This window comes from Malus domestica, chromosome 03 (genome assembly GCF_042453785.1).
Source record: "Malus domestica chromosome 03, GDT2T_hap1".
Taxonomy (NCBI): Eukaryota; Viridiplantae; Streptophyta; class Magnoliopsida; order Rosales; family Rosaceae; genus Malus; species Malus domestica.
The window spans coordinates 7,141,457-7,161,149 of record NC_091663.1 but is presented as its reverse complement, the minus strand read 5'-3'; the positions used below and the strand labels follow the sequence as shown (position 1 = coordinate 7,161,149).

Genomic DNA, 19,693 nt, shown 5'->3' with positions numbered 1-19,693 from the left:
TAATCAGTTTGCAATACACCACTTGTCAGTCAACCAAACTAATCCCACCCACACATTCACATGCCAAAACATCCAAATCAGCTTGAATTGTGCTGCCATGTATATCTCATCCTTCATAATAAATTATTATTAAAAGATAATTATGATAAAACACCATAACATTATCCTTTAATACTAACAAAATGAATTATCTCCACTTTTCATATGACGGTGTGAAACTATGCTCACTCAACGACCTTGATTGCACGGGCCGATGATGTAAATTTGGGTCCAAATATTACCCCCCAGTTTCCTTCAGCTTCGGCTCGTAAGCCAAATGTTTAAGGAAATTAGCGCAGTCCAAAAATCCCCAGTACCATCGAAAATGAAGTGATTCAGTGAAGCAAAGGACTCTCATTCCCTGACTGCTGAGCACCTCGAAGTGACAACAAGAAATATATGGTCGAGGAAAAATTCCCCCCCCCCCCCCCCCTCGCGCACGCGCGCGGATGCGTAGTGTATCCATCGAGAATCATCACCAAAGCTCCATTCATAATAGCGTACAAATATTTCAACCAATGATTTTGGTCAAACTTTTATGCCTTAGTTGAATTTGGCACATTCACCTCACACATACTGCCTTTGACCGAATGCACATATCCTGACAATTCTCGAAAGAGACATCGAATTGTTTTCTTACCATTTGAGTTCCTCGAGGAACTCATGATTCCTCACGCCACATCATGTCCTCAAAAGACTGAAGCAGATCATGAAACTGATGGGCCGAGAAAAACCAAATGGGGCCGAAAGCTTGGGTTCGAAGGCTTGGGGACACCTTGGTAGCATGGTTGCCTGATGGGCCAAGAAAACTGCTATATATATATATATTAATCCCAAAAATCTCAACCACCTATTATAATGTCCTCCTTTATTTTCTTATGCATCAGCCTGAAAGGTCTAATGGTTAAGAAAATAATATATAAAAAAAGACTCTTGGAGCTCGGCTTGCCACCAATCATAAACGTTGCAATCACTTCTTGGTAGTGACATCCTGAAGCAAGCCAACTTGTAAGCTAAACTTACTCCCTGACATCATGATCATGCTTTTTTTTTTTTTTAATTTTTTTAAAGGAAAGCAGCCAAAGGTGGGAGAAAGTATGCACCATTTGTTTTCAACAACCCATCTATGAGATGGCAGAAAAGTTAGTGGATAGCAGAGAGCAGAAAAGGGGAGAGAGATGCTGAGGTTGAGAAAAATTTGGAGGGTTGCGAAAAATTGGGTCGAGATCGAGAAAACCATTCTTGGCAGCTCGGCCTATCATCAATTAAAGTATTGGTTTGGTACTGAGGTATTTTTATAAAAAGTGGATATAAAAAAAGCTGAGCTAAAAAATGTGTTTGGTAAACATTAAAAAACAGCTTATTTTCATAGTTTTGGGTGAAAAAAAAAACTGAAAACATGAAGCAGCAAAAATGAGCTTATTTTCACAGCACAGCAGAAGCATTTTTTTTTTCAAAGCACAACAATACCAAACTAACCCAAAGTCAGCAGTTGCAACAAATAATCTCATCCGCCGATCATACCAATGTTGCCCCCTTATTTTCTTATGCATCGGCCTAAAAGGCCAAATGGTTGAGAAAATATTTTATTCATCTGTTTTCTTTTTCTTTTTTTTCCTTTTTTTTAGCAAAAGAAAATAAAAACGGCTAAATCATCATCAGGAGGAGGCCAACGATGCTTTATTCCAAGTCGAGATCTTTTTATATCAAAATGCTCAATTTGATTTTGCTCTAGGCCGAATAAAGAATCACTTCCAAATACTTTTGATTTGGAAAAATATTTCTTATTTTCGACTGCCGAATGTATTGAAAAATTAAGCTTCCCGTGCATAATTATTTCACCAATTTCGACTTTTAACTCGAGCAACTTAGCTGAACGGGATTTCTCCATATTGGCAATCAATTGGCGTGGCTTTTTCAGCTAGGCCTATGTCTCGGCCTTGTTCGTCATTGGAGCATTCCTTTGACGAATCATTTTCTCAGTCAATTTTTGTATTTGGCTCAGGAACTTTTTCTTCTAGGCCTACCAAACTTGCAGTCTCGACCGAAAAAACAGGTGGCCTAGGTTCTTCTTCGGTCGTCTTGACAATCTTCTTAGGCTGAATGTTGGTTGTGGTCGAAGCGAAAAATTGCCCCCTAGCCTTTTGCCTTTCAAGAATTATACACCACTTATCAAGGAGTTTTTCTTGCTTCTTTAATAGGCGACAAATCTCATCCAATGAAGCCTAATCGAGATATATCATGTGAACTTTGTAGTTTTAGTATTGGGTCCCACTAGGCGTGCCAAAATGTTGACCTTAAAAACTACCACGCCTATGTGGCGCGCAGGCCGAATAATTAATAAGCTAACTACGTCATTCGGTTGAGTGGGGGCGTGCCAACTCATCGGCCGAGCTTGGCTGGGGAGTAAAATGTGTTGATATGGCGTTGGATGCACTGCTGACTTCTTGATCTTGAAACTACGGCTGAGGAAGGATTACGTCTCGGCCTTCGGGTTCTAGAGCATGAAGACAAGGCTGCTAGTTCTGTGAAGTTCAATATCAAATTCGGCTTTCAATGTGCCGAACGTAGTAACTTGGTAATACCTCACTTTGCCGAGAAGGGATGAGATGACCTTTACCAACAAGGACTCAAAAATCCTTGTCGACCGAGACTTGGATAGGTAATCAATTAGCCGAGAAGCAGTGTTGTTTATCCAAACTGAAAGTGCTCATTAATCGGTTGATTCTACGGCTCCAGAGCTGTTTATCCAAACTGAAGATGTTCACCGGTTGCCTTCACAGTGCTGTTTATCCAAATTGAAGATGTGTTGGTGAAAAAGGAAAATAAAAATTTCAAGGTTGTTGAGAGGTTTCGCATAGAGCGAGAATTTGCGCAGGGCAGTTTGTGTGTTGAATTTGAGGGACACCCTTCCCTATTTATAGCAATCTCTCATAGCCGAGCTAGAACCACATTAGATTAGGATTCCCTAACCTAATCTAACTAGGACTCGGCCAATCCTAATTCAACTGGGACTTTGAACCCACCTTTTAAACAAGCCAAATTCATTTCCCAAGTCCCAGCATCCCTAGGACTCCTTATCATACCAGGTCTCGACTACTTCACCTTTATCCGAAAACAAACCTCCTCATAGCAGGAGTCGGCCAACCTCGATAAGGCCGGCCCATGACAAGATTCTAAACAAACGCCTTTGGGCCGAGGATATTTTTGAGCTCGAGCTAGGCCCAAAATAACATTTTGGATCCAAACAACCATATATTGTTGCATATAAAGTAGCAAATAATTATAGATTAAAGTTGGCTTGCATAGTGGTAATTTATTTTGGCATATAATTCAAAATTGCAGCACCGTTCTTGATAGCAGTACCATCTATACTTCCAAGCCAGGTAATAAGAGGTCAATATACACATATAGGTAGTAATATTCATATTATTTAGAGCAAATGTGCTTTTTAAACTTGAATTTCTATTTCAATACAGGATTTCCAATCCTAGCAGGAAAAGGAGGGAAACAAATACTCAATTTAAAGTGAGTAAATAGAATTTCATACTCTATCTCATAGATACATATAGAATTCTGTATCACTATATTAATAGGTATGTTCTATAATATTCAAATATCCAATATGTTTGGAAACTATAAAATTCTATTTTCTATTCTTCCTTATTTTTTATATTTATATTTTTCTATATATCATATTTCTTATGAAATAGCTAAGAATGAACAGTTAATATCTCAGTAGTTTACTAATGCTTGTATAAAATAAAATAAAAATATATCTTTACTAATTTTTTTTTCAACATATATGATAAAATTTGATTCGCTAACATTAATTTTCTCAACATATACGTCAAGTTTTCCACATCAAAACAAGCAAATAAAACCGTGTGCTTTCTTTTTGGGTAAATTATATTTTATCCCCTCAGGTTTGAGGTTGATTGCAACCTCATATAATATCTTTAAAACATTTCAATTTCATACATTTACTTATCATTTTATTTCAATTTCATACATCCGTTAGAAAATCCATTAAGTGATGACGTGGCAAATATAGGATCCACATTTGTGCTTATGTGGCTGCCAACTTTGTGCCACGTGACAAAAATAATAATTTTTTAATGCATTTAAAAGATAGTAATTTACCCTATTAAAAAAAAAAACCCAAAAACCCATCTTCCCTGACCCATATTCTTCCATCCCACCGCACCTGCCACGCAACCACCCATCCCACCCCACCCCCACCTCCCCTGCAACCCCCCATCCCACCCCACCCCACCCCACCCCACCCCACATTCTTCTCTCACTGATTTAATCGTAATGTGCAATATTGAACCCCAAGGCCGAGTCTCAAGGAGGAGGTCGTCTTCAAAACGTCACCGTAAGGCTGCCTCTTCTGCCTTCTGAATCCGACAATGGCGTCATTGTTCCTCACCGCCTCAAAGCTCGGGAGGTCACTTCTCAGTACATGTCATCCTCTTCTTCTTCTTCTTCCTCTACTTGTTCAAATTCAAGGCGGTGGTTGTCGCCGTTGCCGTCCAAAATCGGTTGTTCGACAGCGGCGACGCCATTGTCACAGTCTATGAAGTGCTCACAATCGGTGAAGAGGATGAGAGTTGTCAACCTTATCTCCACCTTCTCTCATTGTCGACGAGGTCGCAGGTGGAGGTGACATTGGAGAGGAAGTGGTCGGAGTCGGCCTTTACGATGTCGAGAACCTTGGAGGACTTGCGGAGGGCGAGGATCTGCTTGTTGAGGTCGGAGCACTGGGAGAAAAGGTTGTCGAGGTCTAGATCTAGGGATCGCTGGGGTGAGGGGGTTACAGAGGAGGTGGGGGTGAGGTGGGATAAGGGGTTGCGAGGGAGGTGGGGTGGGATGGGAGAAGGTGGGTCAGGGAAGGTGGGTTTTGGGGTTTTTTTTTAAATAGGGTAAATTATTATCTTCTAAATGCATAAAAATTTTTTTGTCACGTGGCACAAAGTTGGTAGCCATATCAGCACAAATGTGGATCCTATATTTGCCACATCATCACTTAACGGTTTACTTAATGGATTTTCTAACGGATGTATGAAATTGAAATAAAATAATAAGTAAATGTATGAAATTAAAATATTTTAAAGATGTTGTATGAGGTTGCAATTGACTCCAAACCTGAATGGGTAAAATGTAATTTACTCTTTCCCTTTTGTTTTTGTTTTTGGTTTCCCTTGTTTCTTCTTGGCGAAACAATTTTGTCGTTGGACTCTAGCAACCCAAATTTGTTGTGCTAAGCGTCAAATATGAAACCAATATACTAATACATCAAAATATGACAAGACAAATAATCTAAATGACATAAGAATTTATACTAGTTCAACGCTTACGTTCAGTTCAGAGACGACAAAGAAATTCCACTAATATCAAAATGAAAATTACAAATAAAGTTCAACTCTCAAATCCTAAATCCCACATACACTCATAACTCACACTCAAACAAAGAACAAATGAAGATGAAAACATATACCAAATCTCTTCTCTCCCAAAAACTACAAAATGTAGCACAAATATCTTTAATTAAGTGATCACTAACAAAGAGGGAAAGCAGCAGCTCTATTTCAAATGGGAGAGCCGAATGCTCTCTCCTCTACTCACAAATTGGAGCTGTCAAGACAGCTCCACTTCTCTCATCTGCTGCCGCTCCTCTTCTTTCGGCTTCTCTTCAAACATATAGCAGCTGCTGCCTTTGAAAATACCAAAAGAAAAGCTCTTGACTTTTCTTCCCCGAGCCAACATCCTAACAAATTTCATCATTGCTGCCTTTTCTCTTTTTTGCTTGCTTTCGGCTGCACTTTCTTTTCTGCTACTTTTCTGCTGTTTTTCTGCAGCTTGTCTACTGCAATCAAAGGCAGCAATTGCCTTATGTAAAACGGGTACCTTTTAATCAAACCCCAAAGCCACTCACGTGGCATTCAAATGGGAAACCGAGAAGGGTCAAACAAATGGGGGTTGTGACAAAACAAAGGGCCCAATTAGAATTGAGCCACAAAATCATCATTCAAAGTTCAACGCAAAGACTAGTAGCAGTGCTTATTGTGTTTGTATTCGGATTATCAGGATCCAGTCAGCAATCAAGTAGGTGCATGAAACAGCTGCCGCGTGTAGCTTGTCCTGGCTACCCACTATCTGATAATAATCAAAACTAGTGCTAATAGCAGCATGCAGAGAGATTAGAGATTAGAGAATAGAGAGAGAGAGAGAGAGAGAGAGAGAGAGAGAGATGAACAGAAGAGACAGAAGATGGTCGCTTGAGGGAATGACAGCTCTTGTCACTGGTGGAACCAAAGGAATTGGGTTAGCTTCTCTGGATAATTAAGACCACTAATCATTTTTAATTTCGATTTTTCTTTTGCATGCAATGTAATATTCTCTTTTATTTCTTCAATTGTCCCCTGTTTTCTTCGATCTGTTTTACAATTATGAGTTTGAATCAATTTTACGAGAAAATTAGAATATTAGTCTCTGAATTTTGACTAAATTGGAATTTTGGTCTGAATTTTGGCTCAACTCCTTTTAATCTCTAAACTTATCACAACATAAAGCAATTTTTTTATTTTGGGTAATACTGCTAGAACATGGGTCTAAAATGAAGGATAAGTAAGGGAAAATAAGTGCAAAAATAAAGGACAAAGAAGGGAGTTACCCATTAAGACCATTGCTCCACTAACAAGTTCAGAGATGGATGCCAACAAATGTTTAATCTCCAATTTAACTAAAATTCAGGGGCCAATGTTTCAGATTTTTCTTAATTTTGCTGCTCTATGTTAAAATTGATAATGTAATTATACAGGTATGCTATAGTGGAGGAATTGGCAGGGCTAGGTGCAATTGTGCATACTTGTGCCCGAACTGAAGCTGACCTCAATGACTGCCTGAGTCAATGGGAGAAGAAGGGTTTTCAAGTTACTGGTTCAGTCTGTGATGTGGTGTCCAAAACCCAAAGAGAGGAACTTATAAACAAGGTCTCATCACTCTTTGATGGGAAACTTAACATCCTTGTAAGTACAGGACTCCTTGATTAATTGAAAGTATTTTCGAATCTCACTTTACCTTCCAAAAGTCATTTTGACCCATTTGGCCTTTAAACATATTTTCATGTACCATTTTGCTCCCTTCCATTAAGTCTCTTAAATATTCTGTTAAAGATGTTGAAAGTTTTGGCAACAATTTCATCAAAGATAATGTTAGAAGTTAATTAATACAACGGTTGGCATCTAGAGAGGTCAATACATGATTAAGTTAGAAGATTAATGTGTGTTCATGAATTTGAAGGTTAAGATGAGTTTAGGGATGAACTCATTTGAAACAAAATGAATCAAATATTAGTCAATTATCCACAAGAAGAGTTTTCAAGTAATTAAGCGAGTGTAGGAGCTATGTGTAGCCTTTGAAATTCACACTTTCTCCGACAATATACCAGTGTATGAGATGCACCGATATTTGAACTATCACATCCCGGCCCGGGTCCACCACATCCTGGGCCCGTTCCACCACCGTAGCACGTTATTGTCCGCTTTGGCCTCCGACCACATCCTTACGGTTTTGTTTCTGGGAACTCACGAGCAACTTCCTAGTGGATCACCCATCATGGAAGTGCTCTGGTCACATTCTCGCTTAACTTCGGAGTTTCGATGGAACCCGAAGCCAGTAAGCTCCCAAAATGCCTCATGCAAAGTAGGGATGAGAATATACATTTAAGGATCATTCCTCTGGGCGATGTGGGATGTTACAATCCACCCCCCTTAGGGGCCTGACGTCCTCATCGGCACACTTCCGGCCAGGGATTAGCTCTGATACCATTTGTCACATCCCGGCTTGGGTCCACAACATCTCGAGCCTGTTCCACCACCGTAGCATGATATTGTCCGCTTTGGACTCCGACCATGCCCTCACGGTTTTGTTTCCGCTTTGGACTCCGACCATGCCCTCACGGTTTTGTTTCTGGGAACTCACGAGCAACTTCCCAGTGGGTCACCCATCATAGGAGTGCTTTGGTCACCTTCTCGCTTAACTTCGGAGTTCCAACGAAACTGGAAGCCAGTGAGCTCCCAAAATGCCTCGTGCTAGGTAGGAATGAGAATATACATTTAAGGATCATTCCCCTGGACGATGTGGGATGTTACATGAATAATTAGATTAAAAGTATCAAACTGTACAACATAAAAGTAGGGAGAAAAGAAGAGAGAAAATTTGAGATGGGTGGGGTGGACGGAAGATATGGAAGATGGACAGGGACGAAAGAGTTAGAAAGGGCTGACGGATTAAGAGACAAAATTGGGAGGTTGATGGACAACTTGATTCGTTTTTCATCTAAGTTTTTAAAATTTTTTTCTAGTCTTTTTTTTCTTTGATTACAAAAAATATATAAGAGGAATAATTTTTAAATGGGCTTTTAAAGTCTTTTTATATAAGGTTAAATTTCGTATTAAAAATTTCATTAAAAAATGCGTGAAAAATAAGACTATGAGATGGCATATCAGCACTCAAAGTTAATTTGATAATTGTGATGATAATGATTGTGCTAATTAGTCGTCCAATCTATGGATAAAATTGTTGTGTATAAGCTAAACCTTTCCAAAATTGTGTGGCTGTAGATAAACAATGTGGGGGCTAACAGACCAAAAGCAACACTAGAGTACACAGCTGAAGATTACTCATTCTTAATGAGCACCAATCTTGAATCTGCTTACCATTTGTGCCAACTTTCACATCCTCTGCTCAAAGCTTCAGGATCTGCTAACATCGTTTTGTTGTCCTCCATTGCTGGTGTGGTCTCACTAAATATTGGAACTATATATTCTGCAACTAAAGGTGCTTGATTATTTTCCTTATATAGTTTTGAGCTTTATATGAAAACAAAATCAATGGATCTGTGTTCTGCATGCTGTTGAACAATTGATGCAGTGTATTAAGGAGGTTGATTAAGTAGGGATCTTGATATTCGGGATGATCCTTTAAGTTAGTAATCAAGTATTTAGAATATTGTGTTTTTTAGTTATATGGTTCGGTTGGAACTTTGGTGATTATTATTTCCTATGTTGTAGTGGACTATGAGGTTGTGCTAGTGTTTAATTAGGTTGTTGCTAGGCCTATTAAAATGCTAGAGTGGTTAAGTAAGGAGGAACTAAGTGTTTTGAATGATTCTATGTAAATAGAGACCAGTTCTCTATATATTCCTTAGGTCTAGTTATGCTTGATATTTCAATAATCCTCCCTCTGTTTTCCTCCCCACATTAAGTTAACAATCAAGCTTAAATTGTGTGGCTTTTCTATATTGTCTCTCTCAGGTGCAATCAATCAATTAGCAAGAAACTTGGCATGTGAGTGGGCAAAAGATAACATAAGGACTAACAGTGTTGCACCTTGGTTCATCGCCACTCCCCTCGGTGATATGGTAAGATCATTATCATCACGTGCTTATGCATGCTTTTTTATTTTCATTTGTTTTTAGTTTTTAAATACAACCGACATTGGGAAGAAAAATCGACACAGAGCATAAGGAATATAGGTGAATTCTCTTAATTACTTACGTTCCAAGTTTTTTACATCTAATGTCCTTAAGCATGCTTTAACTTCAACCCCGTCAACAATTCATTAATGGGATCTTTCAAAAGTCCGTAGTCAAATCAGAATAAGAAGTTGGATTGTGACTAAAAAACATGGAGGAATCACAACACTAGTGGAGCTCGTACACAATGAGGAATTCAACTCTTGACTTTGAAAGAATTGGATTTGTTTTTGGATGCCGTCTAATATTATAGTGGATAAGGTGTTGAGTTTCTACTCATGTATCCTGGATTTAAAATTCCCTTTTTCCTAAATTATTGTAATAGTTTCAAACTCTTCATTTCCCCTCACAACAACAACAATAAAGCCTTTTCCCACTAAGTGGGGTCGGCTATATGAATCCTAGAACGTCATTGCGCTCGGTTTTGTGTCATGTCCTCCGTTAGATCCAAGTACTCTACGTCTTTTCTTAGGGTCTCTTCCAAAGTTTTCCTAGGTCTTCCTCTACCCCTTCGGCCCTGAACCTTTGTCCCGTGGTCACATCTTCGAACCGGAGCGTCAGTAGGCCTTCTTTGCACATGTCCAAACCACCGTAATCGATTTTCTCTCCTCTTTCCTTCAATTTCGGCTACTCCTACTTTACCTCGGATATCCTCATTCCTAATCTTATCCTTTCTCGTGTGCCCACACATCCAACGAAGCATCCTCATCTCCACTACACCTACGTGTTGATGCTTCACCGTCCAACATTCTATGCCATACAGCATTGCCGGCCTTATTGCCGTCCTATAAAATTTTTCCTTGAGCTTCAGTGGCCTACGACGGTCACACAACACGCCGGATGCACTCTTCCACTTCATCCATCCAGCTTGTATTCTATGGGTGAGATCTCCATCAAATTCTCCGTTCTTTTGCAAGATAAATCCTAGGTAGCGAAAACGGTCGCTCTTTGGTATTTCCTGATCTCCGATCCTCACCCCTAACTCATTTTGGCCTCCGTTTGCACTGAACTTGCACTCCATATATTCTGTCTTTGATCGGCTTAGGCGAAGACCTTTAGATTCCAACACTTCTCTCCAAAGGTTAAGCTTCGCGTTTACCCCTTCCTGCGTTTCATCTATCAACACTATATCGTTTGCGAAAAGCATACACCAAAGAATATCATCTTAAATATTAAGTTTGTGATCTTCGCTAGATTGCTCCGGTCATTAGTGTGGATAAGTATGTAAATGGATAGAGACAGGAAGCAAACACAAGATGTACGTGGTTCACCCAGATTGGCTACGTCCACGGAGTAAAGGAGTTCTCATTAATTGTGAAGGGTTTACACAGTATATAGGTTCAAGCTCTCCTTTAGTGAGTACAAGTGAATGATTTAGTACAAATGACATTAGGAAATATTGTGGAAGAATGATCTCGTAATCACGAAACTTTTAAGTACCGAAGTGTGGTATCGTCTTCACTTGCCTTATCTGTCTCATAGGTAGATGTGACATCTTCTTTGGAAGTACTCTTCCTCCCTCCAGGGGTGGTATCTTTAACTGGTGGAGATGCACAAGGTAATGTATCAATTTCACTTGACGCTTACTTGTAGTTTCAGGCTTGGTCAAGCGCGATACAAACCATGTAGTAGGAGTCCCCCAAGTCGCCGAGCTAGGGGATCTGCTGAAAAATGTGACAGACAAGGTAAGCAATCAGAGCTCCAAGCAATCAGTCCCAGATCAGAAGTTTGATTTCGAGTTCCAGCTGATTGTTATCCTTCTCCTTATCTTGCAGGTAGCATGAAGGATAAAGAGAAGAAAATGAGAAAAGGTGATATGAGATACTTTTGCTTTTGAAGAAGTAACTTTCCACAGGCTTATTCTTGAACTGGGCTGGAGGGTTTTCTTGTTTCCGCTAGAGTATAAGGCCGACTGAAGAATTTGAGGGTCAAAACAAGTCCATCAAATCTAGAGTACGTTCAACTCTGCTGATATGGGATACTTTTGCTATTGACAAAGTAGTGGATGTATCGGCACGTGTTCTGTTGTGCTTGTCTCCACATGCTTCCTTGTATCCTTCTCACTTGCCCTATTTGTTCCTCAGGCAGATGTGGTATCTTCTCGGGAAGCATAAGATATTGAAGATAAGTACTCGAGAGCAATGGGGTTCCAGGCAGTCAATTCCGGACTGGAAGCTTGATTCCAAGTGCTGACTGATTGCTCTCTTTCTCCTTGTCTTGCAGGTAAGAACAAGGCCAAAGGAAAAGACAGGGAAAAAGCATGATATGGGATACTCTTGCTTTTAACCCTGATGATATGAGATATTCTTGCTCTAGTGTAGCTTGTTTGCAGAGGTATTCTCGGGGGGAAAGAAAGCTGAGTATTTCGAGAGGCTTCGTTGGGAGTGCTCTCTCAGATATGAGGAAGGGTTGAACATTTTTGCAGGTCTGCCTGTCCGTTGAGAATGGAGGTCGACATATATAGGAGTCTCCCTAACAAGGAGTAATACTATTCTTTTACCCTGCTTGGTCATAGCACGGTAGTGGGAACTGTCAGCTTCACGTGTTTTAACTCTGTCAGAGCACTTTGAAAAAGTGGTATGTGGTATCTGGAAAGCTGATGTTAGGTGTGAAGATTACAAACAAGCTTTATCCAAGGAAATCTGGCTCTCGAAGTTGAGAAAGCGGTGTGAGGATTACAGACAAACTTTATCTAAGGGGCTCTCGAAGTTGAGAAAGCGGTACCTCTTCGGTTTTTGAACAAGCAATCCTGTCGGGGATCTGTCTCTCGAGATTCGGAGAACGGTGCCTCTTCGATTTTTGAGAAAGCAATCCTGTTAGGAGTCTGGCTCTCAAGATTCGGAGAGCGGTGTTTAGTCGCTTTTTGAGAAAGTAATCATGTTGGGAGTCTGGCTCTTGAGATTCGGAGGACGGTGCCTCTTCGATCTTGAAGCAAGCAATCTTGTTGGGAGTGTTTTCTCGAATGTGAGTAAAGGTTAGGCCTGTTTGCTAGTCTACCTTGCCACGGAGCACAGAGGTTGACCCACAGGGACTTTCCAATTATCCAAAAATGGTCATGTTCCTTTACCCTTGTGGGTAATAATATGGTAGCTAGACCTTCAAAATTTATGTGTCTAAACTTTGTTAGTGCTGTTTCTTTGCTATTCTTTTACCCTTCTTGGTCATAGCGATGTAATGGGAGCTGCAAGCTTCACGTGTCTAAACTTTGTCAGAGATTTTTGGCAAAGTTATCTGTGGTACCCGTGAGCTGATGTTGCGTGTGGAAAGTGAATGATTGAACAATAACATTCACGTGCTTTCTACTTCACTAGAAATCTTCGACAGAATGCCCGTAATTTCCGCAAAGTTGAGTGTGCATGTGACAGGTGCTGACAAGGCTGAAAAAGCAGGTGCCTCTTCGATTTTTGAGATCGGCCCTCGTGGTCTCTGAACAGCCCAGCTTTTGAGAAAGCAAACGCCTCTTTGATTTCTGCGATCGACCTTCATGGTCTTTGAGCAGCCCAGCTTTTGAGAAAGCAAACACCTCTTCGATTCCTGAGATCGGCCCTCGTGGTCTCTGATCGGCCCTCGTGGTCTCTGGGCAGCCCAGCTTTTGAGAAAGCAAACGCCTTTTCGATTTCTAAGCAGGTGCCTCTTCGATTTCTGAAGCTCCATCGAGTGCGGATTTTTATAGAGGCTGGTATTAAGTTCCAAAGCACACTTGAATCTCCACCAGTAGAAGCTCCATTCTTACATTTCTAAGATCTTGATTTGTCCGACCTCTTTTCTCTTCAACACCTTTGAAAAATGTCTGGCCCCTCCGACCGTCGTTTTGACTTGAACCTTGTTGAAGAGGCAGCCACGCCTTCTCCAGACAACATATGGCGCCCATCCTTGTTATCCCCTACTGGTCCTCTTACCGTTGGGGATTCCGTGATGAAGAATGATATGACCGCTGCGGTGGTGGCCATGAACCTTCTCACTCCCAAAGATAACAGACTACTTTCCAAACGGTCTGATGAGTTGGCTGTTAAGGATTCTCTGGCTCTCAGTGTTCAGTGTGCAGGTTCTGTGTCTAATATGGCCCAACGCCTATTTGCTCGAACCCGCCAAGTTGAATCATTGGCAGCTGAAGTGATGAGTCTCAAACAGGAGATTAGAGGGCTCAAGCATGAGAATTAACAGTTGCACCGGCTCGCTCATGACTATGCTACAAACATGAAGAGGAAGCTTGACCAGATGAAGGAATCTGATGGTCAGATTTTACATGATCATCAGAGGTTTGTGGGTTTGTTCCAAAGGCATTTATTGCCTTCGTCTTCTGGGGCTGTACCGCGTAATGAAGCTCCAAATGATCAACCTCCGATGCCTCCTCCTTCTAGGGTGCTGTCCAGTACTGAGGCTCCGAATGATCCCCCTCCGGTGCCTTCTCTTTCTGGGGCTCTGCCGACTGCTGAGACTTCTCCTAAGCAACCTTTGTGAAGGCTCCCTCTTGTTTGTTTATTTTGACTCGTGTATATGTACATATTTGTAACTTCTTAGAGATATCAATAAATAAGCTTTGTTTCATTTCAACGTATTGTGTTAAATACACCAAAGCCTTCTTCACTAAGTTCTTTGAATTTTTCTTTTGTTGAAGCTTGTATGTTGAAGCTTTGTGAGTGGAGCATGTAGGTTGAGGTAGTGTTCCCTTAATTTCCCGAGTGGGGAAAACTTCTCAATTGTAGACTTGAAAAATCCAAATCACTGAGTAGGGTCGGCTATATGAATCTTAGAACGCCATTGTGCTCGATCCTGTGTCATGTCCTCCGTTAGATCCAAGTACTCTAAGTCTTTTCTTAGAGTCTCTTCCAAAGTTTTCCTAGGTCTTCCTCTACCCCTTCGGCCCTGAACCTCTGTCCCGTAGTCATATCTTCTAACCGGAGCGTCAGTAGGCCTTCTTTGCACATGTCCAAACGACCGTAACCGATTTTCTCTCAGTTTTCCTTCAATTTCGGCTACTCCTACTTTACCTCGGATATCCTCATTCCTAATCTTATCCTTTCTCGTGTGCCCACACATCCAACGAAGCATCATCATCTCCGCTACACCCATTTTGTGTACGTGTTGGTGCTTCACCGCCCAACATTCTGTGCCATACAGCATCGCCAGCCTTATTGCCGTCCTATAAAATTTTCCCTTAAGCTTCAGTGGCATACGACGATCACACAACACGCCGGATGCACTCTTCCACTTCATCCATCCAGCTTGTATTCTATGGTTGAGATCTCCATCTAATTCTCCGTTCTTTTGCAAGATAGATCCTAGGTAGCGAAAACGGTCGCTCTTTGGTATTTCCTGATCTCCGATTCTTACCCCTAACTCATTTTGACCGCCATTTGCACTGAACTTGCACTCCATATATTCTGTCTTTGATCGGCTTAGGCGAAGACCTTTAGATTCCAACACTTCTCTCCAAAGGTTAAGCTTCGCATTTACCCCTTCCTGAGTTTCATTTATCAATACTATATCGTCTGCGAGAAGCATACACCAAGGAATATCATCTTGAATATGTCCTGTTAACTCATCCATTACCAACGCAAAAAGGTAAGGACTTAAGGATGAGCCTTGATGTAATCCTACAGTTATGGGGAAGCTTTCGGTTTGTCCTTCATGAGTTCTTACGGCAGTCTTTGCTCCTTCATACATATCCTTTATAGCTTGGATATATGCTACTCGTACTCTTTTCTTCTCTAAAATCCTCCAAAGAATGTCTCTTGGGACCCTATCATACGCTTTTTCCAAATCTATAAAGACCATGTGTAAATCCTTTTTCCCATCTCTATATCTTTACATCAATCTTCGTAAGAGATAGATTGCCTCCATGGTTGAGCGCCCTGGCATGAACCCGAATTGGTTGTCCGAAACCCGTGTCTCTTGCCTCAATCTATGCTCAATGACTCTCTCCCAGAGCTTCATTGTATGACTCATTAGCTTAATACCCCTATAGTTCATGCAATTTTGTACGTCGCCCTTATTCTTGTAAATAGGCACCAAGGTGCTCTTTCGCCACTCGTTTGGCATCTTCTTTATTTTCAAAATCCTATTGAAAAGGTCAGTGAGCCATGCTATACTTGTCTCTCCCAAGGCTTTCCACACTTCAATCGGTATATTGTCTGGGCCCACTGCTTTTCTATGCTTCATCTTCTTCAAAGCTACAACCACTTCTTCCTTCCTGATTCGACGATAAAATGAGTAGTTTCTACACTCTTCTGAGTTACTCAACTCCCCTAAAGAAGTACTCCTTTCATATCCTTCATTGAAAAGATTATGAAAATAACCTCTCCATCTGTCTTTGACCGCGTTCTCTGCAGCAAGAACCTTTCCATCCTCATCCTTGATGCACCTCACTTGGTTTAGGTCCGTCCCTTGTCTTCTTTTCCCTTGCTCTAGCTAGTTTATAGATATCCAACTCTCCTTCTTTGGTATCTAGTCGCTTATACATATCGTCATAAGCCGCTAACTTAGCTTCTCTCACAGCTTTCTTCGCCTCTTGCTTCGCTCTTCTATACCTTTCACCATTTTCATCGGTCCTATCCTTGTATAAGGCTTTACAACATTCCTTCTTAGCCTTCACCTTTGTTTGTACCTCCTCATTCCACCACCAAGATTCCTTTTGGTGTGGAGCAAAGCCCTTGGACTCTCCTAATACCTCTTTTGCTACTTTTCGGATACAGCTAGCCATGGAATCCCACATTTGGCTAGCTTCCCCCTCTCTATCCCACACACACTGGGTGATTACTTGCTCTTTGAAAGTGACTTGTTTTTCTCCTTTTAGATTCCACCATCTAGTCTTTGGGCACTTCCAAGTCTTGTTCTTTTTTCTCACTCTTTTGATATGTTCATCCATCACCAACAAGCGATGTTGATTAGCCAAGCTCTCCCCCGGTATAACTTTGCAATCCTTACAAGTTATACGATCCCCTTTCCTCATTAGAAGAAAATCTATTTGTGTTTTTGACGACCCACTCTTGTAGGCGATCACATGTTCTTCTCTCTTCTTAAAGAAGGTGTTGGCTAAGAAGATATCATATGCCATTGCAAAATCCAAGATAGCTTCCCCATCCTCATTTCTCTCCCCAAAACCATGGCCACCATGAAAACCTCCATAGTTGCCTGTCTCCCTGCCCACATGTCCATTTAAATCTCCTCCTATAAATAACTTCTCTATCTGAGCAATTCCTTGCACCAAGTCTCCAAGGTCTTCCCAAAATTTCTCCTTCGAACTCGTATCCAACCCTACTTGAGGTGCGTACGCACTAATCACATTGATGAGTTCTTGTCCTATTACAATCTTGATTGCCATGATTCTATCTCCTACCCTTTTGACATCTACAACATCTTGTGTCAAGGTCTTGTCCACAATGATGCCAACACCGTTTCTCGTTCTATTTGTGCCCGAATACCAAAGCTTAAACCCTGAGTTTTCTAGATCCTTTGCCTTAAGACCAACCCACTTAGTTTCTTGTAGGCATATAATATTTATCCTTCTCCTCACCATAACTTCCACTACTTCCATAGATTTTCCCGTTAAGGTTCCTATATTCCACGTTCCTAAACACATTCTACTCTCTTGAACTCTACCCTTCTGTCCTACCTTCTTCACCATCCCCCATCTAATAGGATCAAAGTACTTCTTTTGTGTGTCATGTATAAAGTTGATAGGAGCATATGCTCCCAAACAACTTTGAGTGGAGTCGTTCGAAAAGAAGTTTCTATGGCCCCCTTGCTCATTTAACACTGCATCCGGGTGCCGATGGAGATACAGTGACCCTTGCTCACTTATCACTGTGCTCAGGCCACACAGTGCGCCACTTACGGGTGACGTCCTAGCTTTAGCGCGATTTCGTTCTGGATTCATTGTCATAAGGATTCGACGTAACTGTGGAGTGCCGGTTGTCGACTACCTGACGCCCTCCCCCTCCTCCTTTATCCGGGCTTGGGACCGGCAATGTAAGATAAACTTACATAGGCGGAGTTAAACTCTCCATTTCCCCTAATAATAGTAAATTTAAAAAAAAAAAAAAAATTGGATTTGCTCGTGGGAGTAAGAAACAAAACAAAAAAAATATATATATGTATATACTTTTATCCATTATGTATTTATTAGGTTAGTACTGTAAGTGAAGTAATTGTGAATTCACATTAAGAGAATAACCATGCTCAAATTAAAATCAAAGTTGTAGGCCTAAATTTAACCGAAGGAGAGAGAGAGGGAAGTGACAGCAAAGAGATAAACGTATGATTAGGAAATTTAAAATAGACACATTAGGTGTTAAATGGACTTTTAGGAAAAACAAATCCAATTCTTTCAAAAATCTATTTTGAATTTCCTAATGTATCTATTTTGAATTTAAAACTCCTTTCCTCAAATCAATGTTGTAGGCAAAACAATCTATGATTAGTTCAGACCAAAAGTCTATTTAACACCTAATGTATCTATTTTGTGCAATTGAAGTCACTCCTCTTCCTCGTTGTCATCTTTTTTCTCCATGAACACATGCCTCACCAATTTTGTTGGAGTACATAATGGGTACAAATTTACAATACTTTTTTTTATGAGTTTAGCATGTACCCATATATGAGTTGAATGCATTTTTTGGTCACATGGGTATATTTTATGCAAAATGTTTTTTTTTTTTGCACTTCTTGTTTTGGATCCGTGTCATGAGGACCAATGTTATGTGTACATTGTTTTTTTTATGTGTTTAGAATGTACCCGCTTGATTCTTGGTAGATTAATGTTGCGTTGGTTTCAAATTTTACTGTGTATTGTGTGCCTTTTATATTTTTTTTAGGGAATAATTTATTACAAAACTCGAAGTCCATAAATTAAGGAATTTTAAAAAGAAATAGTTGATATGGAAATACATTAATATTAATATGATGTGATGCGCAAAGTCAAAGTACTTTGATAAAAAACTGAAAACTAATAAGATTTACGTGAAATAATATTGATAACTAGAGACCACATATAAAGGCTCCCTTTATTTTTTTATTGAAGGGCTAGACAAGTTATTAAACAATTACTGATATATTACATCCATTCTCTCTTCTGTACATGCAGTTTCTCGGAAAGGAAAAGGCATTGGAGATGATAAACTCTCGGTGCCCTTTAGGACGTCCTGGGGAGCCAGAGGAGGTGTCTTCGCTTGTAGCATTTCTATGCCTGCCTGCAGCTTCTTATATTACTGGGCAAACTATTCTCGTCGACGGCGGGGTGAGTGTCAATGGCGTGCTCTTCCAAGGAGTATGAATTGGAAACATGTCTCATCTATCGAATTCCAAAGTGGTTGTGCTTTAAGCTTACGTGAAAATAAGCCTATTAAGGTGACGTTAATGTTCTAATGAAATAAGCAAGTAAAAAGATCGCCAACCTTTTGGTCAGCATCTAGTTTTCACTCTATTTGAGGAGCTCTCAAACCTCGTTAGTATTGACAATTGGTTTGAAACTGTAATGTATTAAGTGGTTTTACTCTAATTATATTAAGGTCTTTTGTGATTAAACTTTTTATGTTTGGTTAAGTAGTTAACCTGTGACAATATTGGTGTCTGGTTTATTAGTAGCGCCTGCTGCGGTCCCTTTATAAAATCTTGACAGGAAAGAATGTCAACTTTCAAATTTTTTCCAAACTTAAGTAGAAGATATATTAATCATCAAGAAAATATAATCCCTAGAAGTTAATATCCATTTATTCATTCAACGTATACTAAAATATAGTGAGTTATCCAATCTAATCATAGGCATCAAACGAAATTCAAATCACAATGTGTGAGTACGTATACGAACGATTTGATGTTTCTATTTTGTTTCTGAAATGATGCTCATCTCAACACTTTTTTTTTTAGGAAAACTAATTAAAATGGCTTGAAAACTTTGAGTTTTAACGATTAGGACAAAATAAAGGGTAGCGTGAATAGTACCATGATTGATTTTTAAGTGTAAAAATATGTTTTTTCGTTAAAGTGAAAAGTACCAGGAGTTTTTTGTTAAAGTTCTTTTTTTTTTTTTCTGCAGCAAACTCATTCCACGTTATCTCATATTTTATACATCCAACTTCAGCTGACCCCTCCAAAGATTACGTAACCCCATAT

General features: G+C 40.1%; 1 protein-coding gene across 1 annotated transcript; it reads left to right on the top strand.

The window, feature by feature from the left end:
• Positions 1-5,606: 5,606 nt before the first annotated feature.
• LOC103407727 (tropinone reductase homolog At1g07440-like) lies at positions 5,607-19,105 on the top strand. The gene is made up of 5 exons (XM_029099703.2): positions 5,607-6,366; positions 6,863-7,070; positions 8,667-8,883; positions 9,360-9,466; positions 18,666-19,105. The coding sequence occupies exons 1-5, from the start codon at positions 6,293-6,295 to the stop codon at positions 18,852-18,854; spliced, it is 795 nt and encodes a 264-aa protein (XP_028955536.1). The 5' UTR covers positions 5,607-6,292; the 3' UTR covers positions 18,855-19,105.
• Positions 19,106-19,693: the final 588 nt, after the last annotated feature.

Bases quoted from the DNA above. Each gene is read 5' to 3' on its own strand.
- LOC103407727 (XM_029099703.2), top strand. From the start codon at position 6,293: ATGAACAGAAGAGACAGAAGATGGTCGCTTGAGGGAATGACAGCTCTT. The intron at 6,367-6,862 runs GTTAGCTTCTCT...GTAATTATACAG, and splicing joins GGTGGAACCAAAGGAATTGG to GTATGCTATAGTGGAGGAAT. The intron at 9,467-18,665 runs GTAAGATCATTA...CTGTACATGCAG, and splicing joins CCACTCCCCTCGGTGATATG to TTTCTCGGAAAGGAAAAGGC.